Source organism: Globicephala melas, chromosome 7 (assembly GCF_963455315.2).
Source record: "Globicephala melas chromosome 7, mGloMel1.2, whole genome shotgun sequence".
Lineage (NCBI taxonomy): Eukaryota > Metazoa > Chordata > Mammalia > Artiodactyla > Delphinidae > Globicephala > Globicephala melas.
Window position 1 is genome coordinate 32,911,548 of NC_083320.1, and position 17,387 is coordinate 32,928,934.

Here is a 17,387-nt window from a genome sequence, read left to right on the forward strand (position 1 = left end):
CACCACTACTAGACAAAGCCCGCCCACAGGAACGAAGACCCAACACAGCCAAAAATAAATAAAATAAATAAATTTAAAATAATACTGAAGGAATAAAAACGTGTAACTCACAAGGACAACAGACAGGAAAGGAGGCAACAGCAGAAAAGAGGTTTCAACGAAGTTTTGAAAGCAGATGTCTAAGCGGTACCAGTCTAAATGCAGTCCGATTATAAACTCAAATTAAGATTTCCTGATCTGCCCTGATACAAGTCCCAGACTTCTGTGGAAAGAAAAGTATCCTGTCATTCACAGGAAAGCAATGAATAACTTACTACATTTTCAACTTCTTATATGAATAAACAAACTTTTTGTTTAACAAACATCAAGAGCTAGGAAAGAAAGGTTTCATTTCATTTGAAAACGAAATGTGGGTGTGCTTATTTCAAGTTCAACTCAGAACTGACTATATGTACAGAAAACACACACACACAACCCAAGAACACGTTTTACCTTAAAGAGATAAATTTCTTAAATATCAATTTTTATGTACAGAGTACAAATGAGGTCAAGAAATCAACATATGTGCACAATAATTCTGCTAAACCTATATTTGAGACATGGCAATTTACTCAAGGAAATTTTTCAAACTCTTAAACAATGGCTTATGGCTTTAGTAGCTTGACTGTACAACCTTGCCAATAAATTTTCACACTGTAAAAAAATAACTTTACTAACTTTATTTAAATTAAATCTACTGAGCCTACCTTTAGAAAACTTAAATCCCATTTGGCTTAAGCCAATTATTTAATCACAACATACTGTGGTTGCCTTATGAGTTATAAAAGAAAATCTACAAAAAGGAATTAATTTCAAGAAAGGTAAGCTAAGCTTAACTATGTTTTTGTCCAAGAAGGGTAGAGGTGAAAACTATACAAAATGAATAAGCGTATAAATTGGCCAAATAAAAAGATCCACAGAGAAATCAGTCTGTACTCAGAACAGCACTATTACTTGATTATATCTCAACTTACTGATCACTAATGCAGAGGTTCCCTGAGAAACGGAAATTATTCCAAGGGTTTCTCCAGAGCAAAAAGATTGGGAGAAACTGCGTGAGAGAGATTAACTAGACAGGCTCTGTATTTAAGGGCACAAGACATATCCTCAGGCCTGATATTGTAGGACTCTACCCAGGGGAAACTGGCCCAAGAGAAGGGAAAAAAAAATACATTTGAGAGACCCAGCATCCTTGTTCTACTTTAAGATATTCCAGTCTACCAGCCTGACCCAGACAGACTGAAAACCTAATGAGCAATTTTGTGTCTTATTTAAATATTAACAGAAAACTAAGGGAAGGTTCTAACATGAAAGACAAAGTTCAAGACAAAAAGGGCTCTGAGGACAATGCAGAAAGCAAGAGAAAACTTTGAGGGTATTTATACCCGTGCACCACAACAAAGAGTAGCCCCCGCTCACTGCAACTAGAGAAAGCCCACGCACAGCAATGAAGACTCAACGCAGCCAAAAATTAATTAATTAATTAATTTTAAAAAAGGAAATCCTGAATCATATCAGTATGTTATTTAGAAATATGTAGGTAAACACCAGAGGAAACCACTAAGACGTGAAAGTGGCTGTCTCTAGGAGGCAAAAAGTGGGAGTGGAGAGAGATGTGGCAGGGAAACACTTTATTTGATTATAAGTTTAGTGCCATATGACATTTTAAATTACATACATGTACTTTGATAAAAATAGAATTTAAATTTTAAAGTACAGTATTTGACAAACACGCTATTTCTTTAAGTAGTTTGGAGATGGAAGTAGCTTACTTTCTCAATTCCCCTCTTATCTATTGCTGAGTTATCTTAACCCACCCTTACCTCCTCTCCATCCTCAGAGAAAGAAGTGACCTTAGTCGTTTCTGAGACTTCCTGACTACACCATGTGCTGGATTCCACTGCCTCTCACATTTTCCATGACCTTGCTCCATCTATTATTTCCTTCTCTTGAATCTGCAATCGTTCATTCTCCTGTGAATCCTTTCCCCAAACCTATAAAACATGCTGAAGTTCTCCCCATCCTATAAACAAATGAACTTAGCTCAATTCTTCATCCTGTTTTGTCACATTCCTTCCTTACAGTGACATATGGGTAATTTATACTCCATAAGAGTAATTTAGGGACCTCCCTGGCGGTCCAGTGGTTAAGACTTCACCTTCCAGTGCAGGGGGTGTGGGTTCAATCCCTGGTCGGGGAGCTAAGATCCCACATGCCTCGTGCCAAAAAACCAAAACATAAAACAGAAGCAGTATTGTAACAAATTCAATAAAGACTTTAAAAATGATCCACATCAAAAAAAAATCTTAAAAACAAAAAAGTAATTTATAATCATTACCTCTACTTCCTCACCCACCACTTTAATCTGATTTGTGCATCCAACATGCTACTCAAAGGTCAGCAATGGACCGAAATGTCAAATTCCAAAGTCTATTCTCCAGGCTCAGCATACTTGTTATCTTCAGAGAATCTGAAAATCTTTATCATCTCCTCCTTGAAATCCAAATCTTTCTTTTGGCTTTCTCAACACTATTCTACCACCACATTCTCAGGCTTATTCATTGACTTTTCTTTCTACCCTTAAAATGCTTGTTTTCTCCCAGAGTTGTATCCTCAGCATTCTCCTATCATCTTATCCATCCTAGTGATTAGTCATTTCAAGTATCGCCCACGTGCAAATGCTTAGCATAAAGTATGGGTTAAACGAATGTTTACTGAGCTGAAATAAATGAGTGCCAATTTTCTGCCTCCATCTGTATCCCCAAGTTCTAAAACTATACTTGCCACAATTTAGAAAATTATCTGGATGTCCTGAGAGCACAAACTAAGTATGTCCAGAACTGGACTCACTGTTCTCTTCCCAAACCAGCATTCCTCACTGTGTCGCTTATCTCAATTAAGATAAGCAACTATTATCCTCAACTCCTCCTTTCTCAGTCCCTACATCCAACAGGTTACTGTACTGAATCCAGGTCTCCTCAATCTCTTTTATCCTTGCCATTCCCACTGCCATAGCACTTAAATTCATGTGCTCGATGCTGTTGTGAGTTACTATCCTACAGTCTTCTCCATGTCAAATTCATAGCCTATTCATTCTAAATATTTATCAACACTATGCATTCCAAGAATATAAATACCACTAATATAACAAATTAACTTTTAATATCTCAACTCTTGCATGATGAGGATGATAAAAATGATGTGAGGCCTTCCCTGGTGGTGCAGTGGTTGAGAGTCCGCCTGCCGATGCAGGGGACACGGGTTCGTGCCCCGGTCCGGGAAGATCCCACGTGCCGCGGAGCGGCTGGGCCCGTGAGCCATGGCCGCTGAGCCTGCGTGTCCGGAGCCTGTGCTCCACAATGGGAGAGGCCACAACAGTGAGAGGCCCGCGTACCGCAAAAAAAAAAAAAAAAAAAATGATGTGAAAATAGCTAATATCAAGAGATTCCTTCCTACACCCACAAAGAGATTACAAAGATTTTATCTTTCTAACAATCCTCTATTGTAAAATATTAATAGTTGACCCTTGAACAACGAGGGTTTAAGGCCACCGACTCTCTGCATAGTAGAAAATCCGCATATAACTTTAGATTCAGCCATCTGGTCCCACAGTTCCGCATGTGCAGATTCAACCAACTTTGGATCATATATATTGTTGTACTATTTATTTTTTAAAAATCCACATATAAGTGGACCAGGGCAATTCAAACCTGCTTTGTTCAAGGGTCAGCTGTACTATTAGTCAGCATTCCCATTTTACAGGTGAAGTGAATTTGCCTAAAGTTAAATAGCTACTACTAAGTAAGCAGTAATGCCAAGATTTGAACTCCGACAATCTGGCTCCAGAGGTATTATCCATGGGATACATTCATATATTCTATTCAAGGCCATTCTGAAAACTTACCTTTCTACTCTCTTTCTTGACTGCTTGCTCTCTTTTCTCCCCAACATCCTATACTCTACGTTTTAAGACACAGGACTGAATATGATATGTATATTTTCACACTTCTATGATCCAGCTGTAAAGTTCTGTTTCTCTCTTTCCAACCCAAAGCAAAAGGCATCTCCTCTGACAGAACTTCTATACCCACTCCCCACAGAATTACTCACTTCTCTATGAGCCCAAAGTACTCATATTATATACTTATGAACCTATCTTACATGGCTGGTTTGTGAGTCTCTGGAGTTCTCTCTTTTACATTCTTCAATCAAAGCTTACAGAATTGAACTTAATTCAATACAAACTCTACTAGCCAAGATGCTGAATTAATAGTAAGTTTCTACTTGCCTCAACTTCAGTGTTTGTAAAATACAAATACTATAAACCAAAAGGATTCCCCTGACTGTGTGAAGTTACCAGCAATCCTTCAAATGTTAGAGAAACACCTAATTCTTAAAGTTATGTACTTCACAAAGTACTAGAAAGCAGAAGTCTAAGATGCTGCAAATTTGAAGGTCTGTTATACTACTTCCTGATTATTAGTCCAGAGAAATCCATCTCTTGTTGCTGCTCTTGCCACACCCCCACCTCAATAAACAACCAAATTCATACACAACATAATACATCAAAGTAAGGGGAAAATTAGCAAAAACACATACACAACATAATACATCAAAGTAAGGGGAAAATTAGCAACATAATACATCAAAGTAAGGGGAAAATTAGCAAAATTACCTATCAGCCAGCCACACTGCAAAAATAACTTTTATACACACTGTACTAATGCCCTTTTCTCTAATGAGGAGTTTTCAAACTATTTCCCTTCAGTGCTTCTAGTGACTGTTTTTCAAATTTAGAGTTCAGCAAAATCAACGGGGTGTGTGTGGGGGGTACTTTCAAGGTCTGGAGTAGGGTCTGGGAACTTGCATTTTTAACAAAGACCCTGAGTGAATCTGGTACAGATAAGGCACAGACCACACGCTGAGAAACAGTTCTGGATGTTCTTTGCAACTTGAAATTTCATATGACCATGAAAACTAAGCCTACACTGGCAATTTATGTTACATCCACTAAAACTAGAAGCAAAACTAGTATGATACACAATAGCTAACTTTTATACTGAGGTACTGTGCTGAGTATTTCTCAATTTTCTTTCATTTAATCCTTAGCACCATATGAAGTAAATATCATTATCACCTTACAAATGAGAAAGTTAAGGGTTAGAAAGTTAATCGCTTCCCCACATGACATGGCTTCTAAGTGGTGGAACACAGTATTAAAACCCAGAATGTCTACCCAAAGCCTATACTCCTATCCTCTTTATGCCACCTATTTGTAATATATCTATTTGACACTGTATAGAGTAAGACAAAGTCAGGTAAAAGGAGGGAAGGCATAAAAACTTTGTCTTCTTCACCATTTTATCTACAGTTAACACCGTTGCCTAGTTACCTTTTCTAAGCATATCTCAGTTCCTAACGACAAACCACTTCCCGTGGAGATGGCAGGCACTGAAGGTGGGAATTTTAAGATACATGTCAGGAATGGGTGCTTGGATTAACTTATATTGAATACTCTGGGGGTTTTCTGTTTTTTTTTTTTAACATCTTTATTGGAGTATAATTGCTTTACAATGGTGTGTTAGTTTCTGCTTTATAACAAAGTGAATCAGTTATACATATACATATGTTCCCATATCTCTTCCCTCTTGCGTCTCCCTCCCTCTGCCGTTTACCACCTATGTAATATTAGGCAGGCTCCCTGTGCTCTTTTACAAAATGGGATGATAATCCTATTTTAATATATAACATACGTAAAGCACCCAGCACATAGAAGATAAAATGTATTGCCCTCCTCCACCTTTTATTCTATTTACTAACATTTCTAAACGCCACTTATTTTCACTGGGCTTGAAACTACTTCCAAAAAGTAATAAATCAAGTGAAGGAAGTTCTCTATTAGCTAATGATTAGCTGTAACCCTGGGTAAATAAAGCAACTGGGTAGGGAGCTGACTGAATAGGGACACCCCCTCAAAGATCCTGAGATCTTCAAATAGGGGACTTTCAGACTGGATTCCTAACAAAGATTAGGGCATCCAATTCATCCTATAGACACCTAGAAGCTGACAACCTGATCCAGATGGACCCTGGAATCTGAGTTACATGAGGTTTACTTCATAAGGTAGGCCCTTGCTCTCTACCAATAAGCATGTCTACATTTCATTGAGGCTGCAAACTGGCAGTAATCTCCTTCAATCAAAAAGGGAGTCTCAGAGCTTCCCTGGTGGCGCAGTGATTAAGAATCCTCCTGCCAATACAGGGGACACAGGTTCGAGCCCTGGTCCAGGAAGATCCCACATGCCACGGAGCAACTCAGCCCATGCACCACAACTACTGAGCCTGCGCTCTAGAGCCTGCGAGCCACAACTACTGAGCCCGCGAGCCACAACTACAGAAGCCTGCATGCCTAGAGCCCATGCTCCGCAACAAGAGAATCCACCACAATGAGAAGCCCGCGCACGGCAACAAAGAGTAGCCCCCGCTCTCTGCAACTAGAGAAAGCCCGAGTGCAGCAATGAAGACCCAACGCAGCCAAAAATAAATACTTAATATAAATATTTTAAAAAATAATGTTTTAAATTTTAAAAAGGGAGTCTCTGCTGTACACCTGAAACTTTGTAAATCAACTGTACTTCAATTAAAAAATAAGAAAAAAATGTTTTTTAATGTTTAAAAGGGAGTCTCATAATTAAAAAGATTCTCCTTTTCTTCCAGATTGAGTCTGAGAAAAACAGCAAATGGTCTAGTTTGTGCTATGAAGACAAAATCAGAAAACATTTGTCCCACTCTGCATGGAAGTTCACTAGAGTGAAACAAAAACACATTCCTGGGAAGGAAGCGATCAGACATTCACTTCAGTATAACTTAGTAACAGGCAGTATCCCTTTTCACACCTAGGTGAGAGTGCTGCACTGGAGAAAAAAGAGGTTTTATTTTTCTGGGGTTTTTTTGGTGGGGGGAGTGAGAGGGCTAATGAGAAAATCAATTTTACAGCATGAATACTCTATAGAATGACAGATCTGAGGGAAAGAAGCTTTGGAAAACATGAGGAGTGGGCACAGGAGGAGTCCGAGATCCCAGCAAATAAAGCCCTTCTAGCGTTGAGAAGAAAAGAGCACCTTCCTCCACACACTGCTAATACTTAACCCAGGTTTCATCAGGTTGCTGCTTCTTTAAAGGTCAAATAGTTGAGAGGGTAGCCAGATTCTGTTATCAGACTGGGGTCACCACTTCCTTCCTCCATCTTAACTGACCACTTAAGTAGCTCTCCTTCCCTTCCACCTGCCACACAATGTCAGCTCCAGAAGGTTGAATGCAAACTGAAGCAATTATGTCCACCAGATACCTCTAAGAGTTGCTTCAAAACCTAAACACATATGTCACTTTGGTATGTTATGTATTTCCCAGGTTCTATCTTACACATCAAGCTACTACCTCCTTGATATAATGTAAAAGACATGGTTTTGGAGTACCTAATATCCACTCCACCACTAGTTACTTCACCTCTCAAAACCTCCTGTGAGAGTTAAAATGAGATCCTGTAGGTAAATCATCCACCATAAGGAGGAGCTCAGTAAGCAATAGCTATTATTGGAGGAAGAGGGGGTTCTTTTAACAAAGTTTAAAAAAAGCATTTTGCATTTTCAGAAGGTTTAAAACAGCATTCTTTTTCTAGTCAGAAAACACTATTGATCATTCTTCAGGGCAATTCTCTTCCCAGAAAATATCCATTGTCTAAAATCTTTGATAAAATAAACAGTAGAAAAGACTCATCCCACTCCCTGCATTTTTTGAATGAACCCTTGAAACCACTTCATCTGTTCTATTTCGTTAGGAAGTACTGTACTAAGTTTCCTGAAATATCCAGCCATTCTGCCTAAAGATTCTAACAGAAATTCCCGAGACAGTGAAAGACAAAGGTATACGCTGGCAGTATTAATACGTAAGCTAAAAACCACCCATTTCTCTTTTCAGTGGATTCTAACACGAAGGCAATCAGATGATAAATTTTTTCTCTTTCCATTTCCACAATATGAAGTCCTCTTTTGAGTTCCTCTTTATGAATGACTCCCAAGGAACCCAAGAGCTCCATTCAGGACTTCCCCCAAAAAAGCTCCCAAGTCTAGAGAAAAACGATTTTTAGGTCCCTAAAGTAATAACAGGGAGACAAATCTTGGATCTTGTTTTAAAAAAAAAAATGGTTTTCATCCTAAACACAAAATCAGTGTAACAGACATACACCAGAGCCTCATACAAAGCCCATAAACCCCCCAAAGGAATCTTGCTTAACTTACTTCTCACTTCTTGCTACCCACTTAGCAAATCTTAGTAAATGCTAACATGCTCCGAGCCTCATGTCTGTTCAGGGACCCCCAACCAAACCTGCTATGCTAGTGCACTCAAATCCCCCAAATCTGAAACTGTTCTGTGAAAGACAAATACTTAGCAGCAGATATGTGCCATACTAACATTAACCATGTCACTGAAGTGACAAACCACTCAGCCTCACCCCCAAGGGAGGGTAAGCAGTAACCAGCGGGCGGCCAGAAACCCAGGTTTATCATTAACACATCAGGCCAAGCACAAGGTTAGCGGCTGCACCTCCAGGGACGGGCACCAACGTAGGGCCGACTGAGGCATGAATGAGACGGCCGGGGAGGGAGCGGCGCAGGAGGCGCGGGGATGGCCCGGACAAGGCTGGGCCGCACCTCCCGGGCCCCGCCCCGGCCCCGCCCCCCGGCCACCCCGGCTCCGCGGCAGCGCCGCAGTCCCTGCGCGGTAGCGGCGCGCGCCCGGGACCCCTTCCCGCCGTCGCCTTCCCCTCTTCGCGCGGCCCCCAGCACGTACCTGCTTTGCAAAGAGGGGCGCTCGGGCTCCTCCTCTCCGGGGAGCTTCGGCTCTGCTCCGGGGACCTCCTCCGGTGCCGGACGCGGGCTGCGGGTGGGGCCGCGCTCACCTCGCCTGTCCACAGGTGGGTGGGCGACGAGGAAGGCGACGACACGGTGCCCAGCAGCGCCGGCGGGGGCTGCGGCCGTGGGGGGCTCCCGCGGGCCCCGGGCGCGGCGCCGCGCGTGGGGCTGGTGCCTCGCGTGGACGTCGAGGACGTGCTCGTCTGCGTGGCCACCGTGGGGCTGGTGCGCGCGGCCGCACTCCCGCCGCCCCGAGTGGGGCTTGTGCTGCGCGAGGCAGTGCGCGGGGCCCCGCTGCTGCCGCCGCCGCCGCCCGAGGGGCCTGAGGCGCCACCACAGCAGCCGCCGTTGTTGCCGCCGCCGCCGCCGTTGCTCCGCGTGGGGCTGCCATGTTGCTGCTGCTGCTGCTTCAGCTGGAACGGAACCGTCGCCCTCATGGGCTGCAGGCGGCTCCCGGATCCCCCGGCCGTGGCGACCGCACCGCCCCCGAGGGAGCCGGCCGGCGTGGGGGACCCATTGCGCCTCACCCGCTGGGACATGGTTCCCCCCCTCCCCGGTGACTGGGCGAGACGTGGGGTTTTGTTGTTGTTGGGTTGCAAGGGGAGGATTCTCGAGACCGGATGGAAGGCCCCCGCGACCGGGTGACGAAGCCGGAGTTCGGGGTGCGGGGGGCGCCCGGGCCGCGACCGGCAGCAACGAGATGGTGCAGCCGCCGCCGCCGCTGCCGCTCCTCCTCATCAACAATAGTGTCTCCTCCACTGCCCCCGCCCCCCGCGAGCGCCCATTGGTGCAGCGTCAGCCGCGCTCGAGCCGCTCCACCGCGCCCATTGGCTGCAAGCAGCTCGGGCCCCGGGCCCCCGGGGCCTTAGAGAGCCTGGGTTTGCGAGGAGACCTTCTGCTCTTTAAAGAGAAAGAGACCCGCCCCCCGGGGGGAGGAGGCGCGGAGGAAACAGGCTGAGTGTATGTGTAGGGTGCGCGCGCGCGTGTGTGAGTGTACACGTGAGTGTACACGCGTACGCGCGCGCCTGGCCACGCGCATCTTCCCCTTCCCACTGGGGGGAGCCCTGGGGACTCAGATTCTGGAATATCGCCAAAGGGAATTGTCCCGAAGCAAAGCGGTCCCCAGGGAAGTCTGAGGTCTTTCCCCCAAAACTCACTTCCTTACCTCAATATTGACTGGCACAGTCCGTGTACGTGCGTCTCTTTCTGGCTTTTTTTTCTTAATCTTTGTGTTCTGTCCTAATTCCGTGAACGTTTGGACAGGGCTCAAAGGAAAAGAAATTTAATTAATCTTACTGGCATTTTACGCCTCGTCTTTTTTTTTTTTTTTTTAAGCTCTACAAAGAGCCAAATCTCAGAAAGATTAAAATTGCTGGTTTGAATGCGGTTTTAGATCATATCTATGAAGTCCAGTTACCAAATGCTACTGCTATATCTCCTGTATCTCAAGTAATCAAGAATTTATTTTAATCAGCTACTTCACAGTTCCCTGATACCTTGGAAAGATGCTGCTGCCTAAAAGTTTTAAGTGCCATAGTTTTCAAAGGGCCTTATTTTATCCTCACGATCATTATTTGAGACAAAACTGGACCAGCCATTCGTATTTTTGTCTAGTGGAGAAAACAGGTCCTTGTACTATGGGCAAGAACTCAGTAACACTAGTTCTAAAATAACCTTAGAGACTTCTTATCAAGACAAAAAAAATTTTTTAAGGTGGACCCGTAGCCCACATACTCACTTCTCAGGCTATAAACTGCCTGTCCATGACCTGTTTTCCCTTTACTACTTTATTAGATATACATTCTAGACAGATTTTGTCTTGTAAAAACATGGGAGTGGCGGGCCCAGTATAATTTGCTCTGGACCTGAAATTCTAGTGGGCCCCATGCACTGTGGTGGAGAGCCTTTGAGGACGTAGAAAACAGATTCATATCTCAGATCCACCACATACTCTGTGGCCTTGGATAAGTCACTAGGCAGTTTCCTTATCTGTAAAATGCAGTTAAACAATACCATCTCCTTCATACAACCGTTTATCAACCAAGGGTTAAATGAGAATGTGGTGCGTAGAAAGTACTCAATACTTTGAGTCTCCATGTGATTCAGAGGCCCGCATCTCTGCTTATCACGAATTCCTCCTCTCTCCTCTACCACAAAAAGAGTCCGCAAGCCCTTATCCCAGGACCTTCCTTAAGCTGGCTGGTGCTCTAGATAGACCTGACATCACTACCCATCCACACAACCTGGAATGAAGACAAAAGCAGCTTCTCCCTAGACAGGAAGAAGGAAACTGCCAACAAGATCTGTGCAGAGAGCTAAAGCTAGTCTTAAACAAAGGGGTAAGAGAGAAGATAAGCCTTTAAATAAGGATGTCCTAGAAGCTGTGTCTAACGCTTTGTCCTGCACAAAAGTAGGAACTCAACACAGATTTATTGAGTTAAACTGAGGGAGTTCAGCAGCCCTAGAGTCTGAGGCTTCCAGATCAATTACTTTTTCAAAAAAATTTTGTTGAAGTATAGTTGATTTGCAATGTTGTGTTAATTTCTGCTGTACAGCAAAGTGACTCAGTTTTATATATCTATATATGTATAATATATATATATATTCTTGTTCATATTCACTTCCATTATGGTTTATCACAGGATTTTTTTTTTTGCGGTACGCGGGCCTCTCACTGTTGTGGCCTCTCCCATTGCGGAGCACAGGCTCTGGACGTGCAGGCTCAGCGGCCATGGCTCACAGGCCCAGCCGCTCCACGGCATGTGGGATCTTCCCAGACCGGGGCACGAACCCGTGTCCCTGCATCGGCAGGCAGACTCTCAACCACTGCGCCACCAAGGAAGCCCTATCACAGGATATTGAATATAGTTCCCTGTGCTATAGAGTAGGACCTTGTTGTTTATTCATACTACATATAATAGTTTGCATCTGCTAATCCCAAACTCCCAACACTTCCCACCCATGGCCCCTTGGCAACCACAAGTCTGTTCTCTATGTGTGTGACTCTGTTTCTGTTTCGTAGATATGTTGATTTGTGTTGTATTTTAGATTCCACATACACGTGATATCATGGTATTTGTCTTTCTCTTTCTGACTTACTTCACTTAGTATGATAATCTCTAGATCCATACATGTTGCTGCAAATGGCATTATTTCATTCTTTTTAATGGCTGAGTAATATTCCATTGTGTGTGTGTGTGTGTGTGTGTGTGTGTGTGTGTGTGTGTGTATCTATATCTATATCTATATACTACATCTTCTTTATCCATTCATCTGTCAATGGACATTTAAGTTGTTTCCATGTCTTGGTTATTGTAAATAGTGCTGCTGATCAATTACTTTTGATGTCACCAAACTAGAGACCTGTTTGTTGGTGACAAAAGACGTTTAGCTTTTCTGAGCTAAAGTACTGATTTCAGCACAGAAGTTCATTAGATCAAAGAAATAAAATGTCCTTGGCTCAATCACAAGTTCACGTTTTGCTTCTGTTATATTTCCTACAGAAACTCAAACACTGCAGCTCCAGAAAATCCCTCTTTTTCGTCTTGTTTGATAGCTTAATCATTAATTTAGGGCTAATCTTTAAACAAACAAATGAGACCACTTCAACTAAATCAGGTCTTAACCATTTCTGCCCCCTTTGTACTATAGGATTTTTATGATGACATAAATGAAACTCTGAAGGTATGAAGTCATCAAAGAATACTTAAAAAAAAAAAAAAACTCACTTGGATACCTTAGAACTCTTCAGTCCATTTTTAAGTCTTAATGGCAATACATAAAAGCATCATTTATTCTTGCCCTTGATTTCATTATCTGTTGGTGAAGATTCAGAACAATGTGCGTCAAGGTGATATATTGATCTTCAGTTTGCTAGTTTAAGAAGAAAGTCCAGGCTTCCCTGGTGGCGCAGTGGTTGAGAGTCTGCCTGCCAATGCAGGGGACACGTGTTCGAGCCCTGGTCTGGGAAGATCCCACATGCCGCGGAGCGACTGGGCCCGTGAGCCACAATTACTGAGCCTGCGCGTCTGGAGACTGTGCGCCACAAGAGAGGCCATGATAGTGAGAGGCCCGCACACCGCGATGAAGAGTGGCCCCCGCTTGCCACAACTAGAGAAAGCCCTCGCACAGAAACGAAGACCCAACACAGCCATAAATAAATAAATAAAGCAAACTGTCAACAGGTAAAAATAAATAAACACTATTAAAAAAAAGAAAGAAGAAAGTCCATGTATTTCAAGGATCAACGAAATAAATATGTCTCTCTGTGGTTTAACCCTGTTCTTCTTAGGATATAATCAAATTTTCCGTTATCTCTCCAGAGTTGAAATGTGACCGTATGAAGTTGAAGAAGCAACATATTGGCATTGGTTTATATGTATTTAAACTCCAGAAGACAAAATTATTGATTGATAGGCTCATTTGCTTCTGTGCTTCTTTAACTATTTTAAATGATCTTGTTAATGGTAAAGGAGGATGGGTTGTGAGAAAAAGTTTATCTTCCTGTAGTTTTTTTTCTTCTTCCTATAGTTTTAGTAGAACCAGCCATATCTTTTTACAGATCTCTAAAATGTCATTGAATGGAATATTAAACAGCCACTAAAATGATAATTATGAAGTCATTAAGTTCCTTTCACTTTAAAATGGAAAAATAAAAATTATGCATCCATTGTAGCTACAACAATGCAAAAATGTTTATGCATTATAAATACATACTGGAAGATAAAATACTGATACGAAAATAAAATAGTAATTTTAAGGTGCGAGTTGGGGAGGTGTTTTTTCCCTAAGATATGTTGATATACAATTTCCTAATAAAGGGGGAGGATGATCAGAACTTAAATTGCTGAGTGATATTCTCTGCTTAAAATCTGACTGCTAATTCACTGAGACATTTGTCTTAGACCATTTCCTAAAGGCCTTCCATAGCACCACACATTCCAGTGTTACTTTTACCCCTCTGACTACTCCTTGGTCACTCTTCTTTTCTTTTCTTTTTTTTTTTTTTTTGCGGTACGTGGGCCCCTCACTGCTGTGGCCTCTCCCGTTGTGGAGCACAGGCTCCGGACGCACAGGCTCAGCGGCCATGGCTCACGGGCCCAGCCGCTCCGCGGCATGTGGGATCTTCCCGGACCGGGGCACGAACATGCGTCCCCTCCATCGGCAGGCGGACTCTCAACCACTGCGCCACCAGGGAAACCCAGGTATTGTATATTTAAGAGTCAAGTTCAGAAACGTCAGTCCAGGAGTATAAATTTGAGAGTTTTCACATACAGTTGTTATTTGTAGCTATGTGAGCAAATAAGACCACCAAAGGACTAACCACTACTTCTCAGCCTTAGCACAGAGCCTGGCACACAATAAATGCTCAAAAACAATTTAAGTGCCTGTCTGTCTTGTTCACCCTTATATCCTCTCACTTAGGATAGTGTCTGGCAAACAGCAGGTACTTAGCAACTATACCATTCATAGCTTCAAAACAGTAATTTCAGACCTATGTTTCTTAGACTCCAAAGACAATTTGCTTTCACATTAGGATGGTACTCTAGTTCAGTATATGGTCTCAAAACCTGGTAAGAAAGACAAGTACGTGGTATCCCCATTATAGAAATAAGGAAACTAAAGCGGTTATATGGCTTGCCTAAAACTAGAACCCAGGTCTTTTGACTCAAATTCCAGCATGCTTTCAACATAGCAGGGATGACTTTCAACAGACTAGCAGCTGCTCTGGATATATTGTACCCACCAATTAACATATGCTGTGAAGAAAGAAAAAAGAAAAACCAAGAAATTAGGTTTGGGATTGGTGTGTATTACCACTTAAAACAATCTTCTAGTGTAATACTTTTCTGCCATGCGAGCTTTTCCATCAAGACTCAGCTGAAACTTCATATGGCCTTTTCCATTTCCCAAAAGCAAGGTATTCGCTCCCTCCTCTCTTTGTTCACTGATGTTGTGCTGTCAGAGATGTGATTCCCACTATACCAGCAGTTTTGTATCTTTTCAGAAACTCTTTGATCTGTGTATTAAAAGAAACATTAATGAACAAAGGCATGGTATAGAACAGTGTGCGCTGCCAATAAGGCTTTTCTTTTCTTTTCTCTTTAAGGGTTATAGTTATGCACATGCTTGTATGTGCATGCATAGAGTATTTCTGGAAATTCTCCCAAAGAAACTGGCCTCTGAAAAGAGGAACTGGGAGGGGTAGGGGTAGGAAGAAGATGTTCTTTTTTATGCATACTCTTTGTACTATTTTTGAAGTTTTTAAAGCATGTTTATGTAATAGTTTTAGCAAAAAATTTTTAATATAAAAAATATCAGAAACCAGATTATCTTGGTGAGGACTAAAGTTTGAAATTAGGATTTATAAATGATAATTGCAGTCTTATATAAGCTTCCGTATCCAAAATATTTCTGTAGTTTGTTTAGATTGAGTAACACTGAGGAAATCCTGATCAACAAAGATAAGTAATTACAAATGGTAACGACGTTTTTTTGATTGCTCTTCAACTGGACAGATTCAGAAACTTGAAACAAAAGTAATGGAAAACGTTTATTGGAAAAAATAATAATCAAGTAGGGAATCAAGATCCCTTGTGTCAGTCTTGGATGACACAAGAATGGCAGAATATTGACAACTGTTGAAGCTGGGTGATAAGTATAGAGTTGTTCATTATTCTATTGTTTACTTTGTATCTGTTTCAAAGTGTTAATAATAAAATGTTTTAAAAACTGGTTCACAAAAATAGCCAAAAACTGCTCACACGCTTTATTATAAAAGTCAGACAAACAATGAAATCTTATAAAGCTTTAAATTTAAGGATCTGCAAAATCCTCTCTACCTGTTATACATTTATCTGTTATTGCACATAAAATGTACATCAAGCAGATGAACTTGAGCTTTGTTGTGTATTTAATCATGTTTAGCACATATATGCAGTGGTTGCATAGTCACATGCACATTATTCTATAAAAACCTTACACAGATTAGATTTTTTAAAGACCAATATAAAGCTACAACTTTCTAAGTAATGACATGTTTACAATAAATTCAAATATATGCTCAGAAATAACAGGAAAAATTTAATGCTGATAGCTACACACACAAAATACTAGTTTACCTGACAGTAGAAATTAACCAGTGGTGGTCCCAATATACTAAAAGTTATTATATTAAATTAATTTTATTACAGGTGTTTTAATATTTTAAATATATTTTGAAACAAAATTCAGATCAAACATTTATTCCACCCCTGAAGCACCAGGCAGTTTAAAAAACATTCCATTAGACTGTCATAAAATTGAAGGCAGGAGCATAGCACAGGGAGATCAGCTCTGTGCTTCGTGACCACCTAGAGGGGTGGGATATGGAGGGATATGGGGATATATGTATACGTATAGCTGATTCACTTTGTTATATAGCAGAAACTAACACAACATTGTAAAGCAATTATACCCCAATAAAGATGTTAAATAAAATAAAATAAAATAAAAACCATAGCTTAATCCAAAAAACAAAAAATTGAAGGCAGGAAATATATTTTATTCATCTCTGTGTCTCCAGTACCAAACACAATAGTTTGATGAATGAATATTGTTAACTGAAGGTATGGAAAAATTGATTTCTAAGCCCCAAAGTAATCTTATTAAAAATTCATCTGAAACTATTATATATAGGATGAATAAACAACAAGGTCCTATTGTATAGCACAGGGAACTATATTCAGTATCCTTTGATAAACCATAATGGAAAAGAATACAAAAAAAAAGAATGTCTATATGTGTATAACTGAGTCACTTTGCTGTACAGCAGAGATTGGCACATTGTAAATCAGCTATACTTCAATAAAAATAAATTAATTAAATTAAAAATTAATCTGTGTTGATTTTTCTGAGTACATGAAGTCCATCCTCATTATAAACAACAACTCAATACCGAAAAGTTTAATTAGAAAATAAAAATCCACGGTTCTCCAAGCTTTTGTTTTTCCTATGTATAAAGTAATACATATTTAGAAGATTTTTTTTTTACTTTTAAAAACGGTCACATAATGGATACAAGTTTTGAAACCTATTTTTTTTTCCCTTAAACATATATCTAGGACATCTTTTCACTCAGTATACATCTAGACTCTCTTTCATTCCTTTTCAAGGATACATAGTATTCTATCACTGGGCAGCACCATAATTTAACCAATCTTTCACTAATGGACATTTAGGTTATTTTCAACTTTCTGATATAACACACAATGTTGTAATGATATCTTTGCACTTATACTTTGCATTCTTGTAAGAGTATTTTAAATTCAATGTATAAAAGCAATATGTATACACAAATTAAGAAATCAAATAGCTTTAGAAGGCTGATTTTCTTAAATAATCATTTGCTTTCATTGCCTGTCTCAAACCCTCCAAAGAGTTGTTAAATCTCTCTGAA

At 40.9% G+C, this 17,387-nt stretch overlaps 1 protein-coding gene across 1 annotated transcript in view; it reads right to left on the minus strand.

The window, feature by feature from the left end:
* The window catches only part of FAM117B (family with sequence similarity 117 member B), an 89,819-nt gene extending 80,141 nt beyond the window's left edge, over positions 1-9,678 (minus strand). The window contains exon 1 of the mRNA XM_030854396.2: positions 8,889-9,678. Coding sequence (XP_030710256.1) covers positions 8,889-9,489 — 601 coding nt within the window. The 5' untranslated portion in view covers positions 9,490-9,678. The remainder of the gene's footprint in view (positions 1-8,888) is intronic.
* Positions 9,679-17,387: the final 7,709 nt, after the last annotated feature.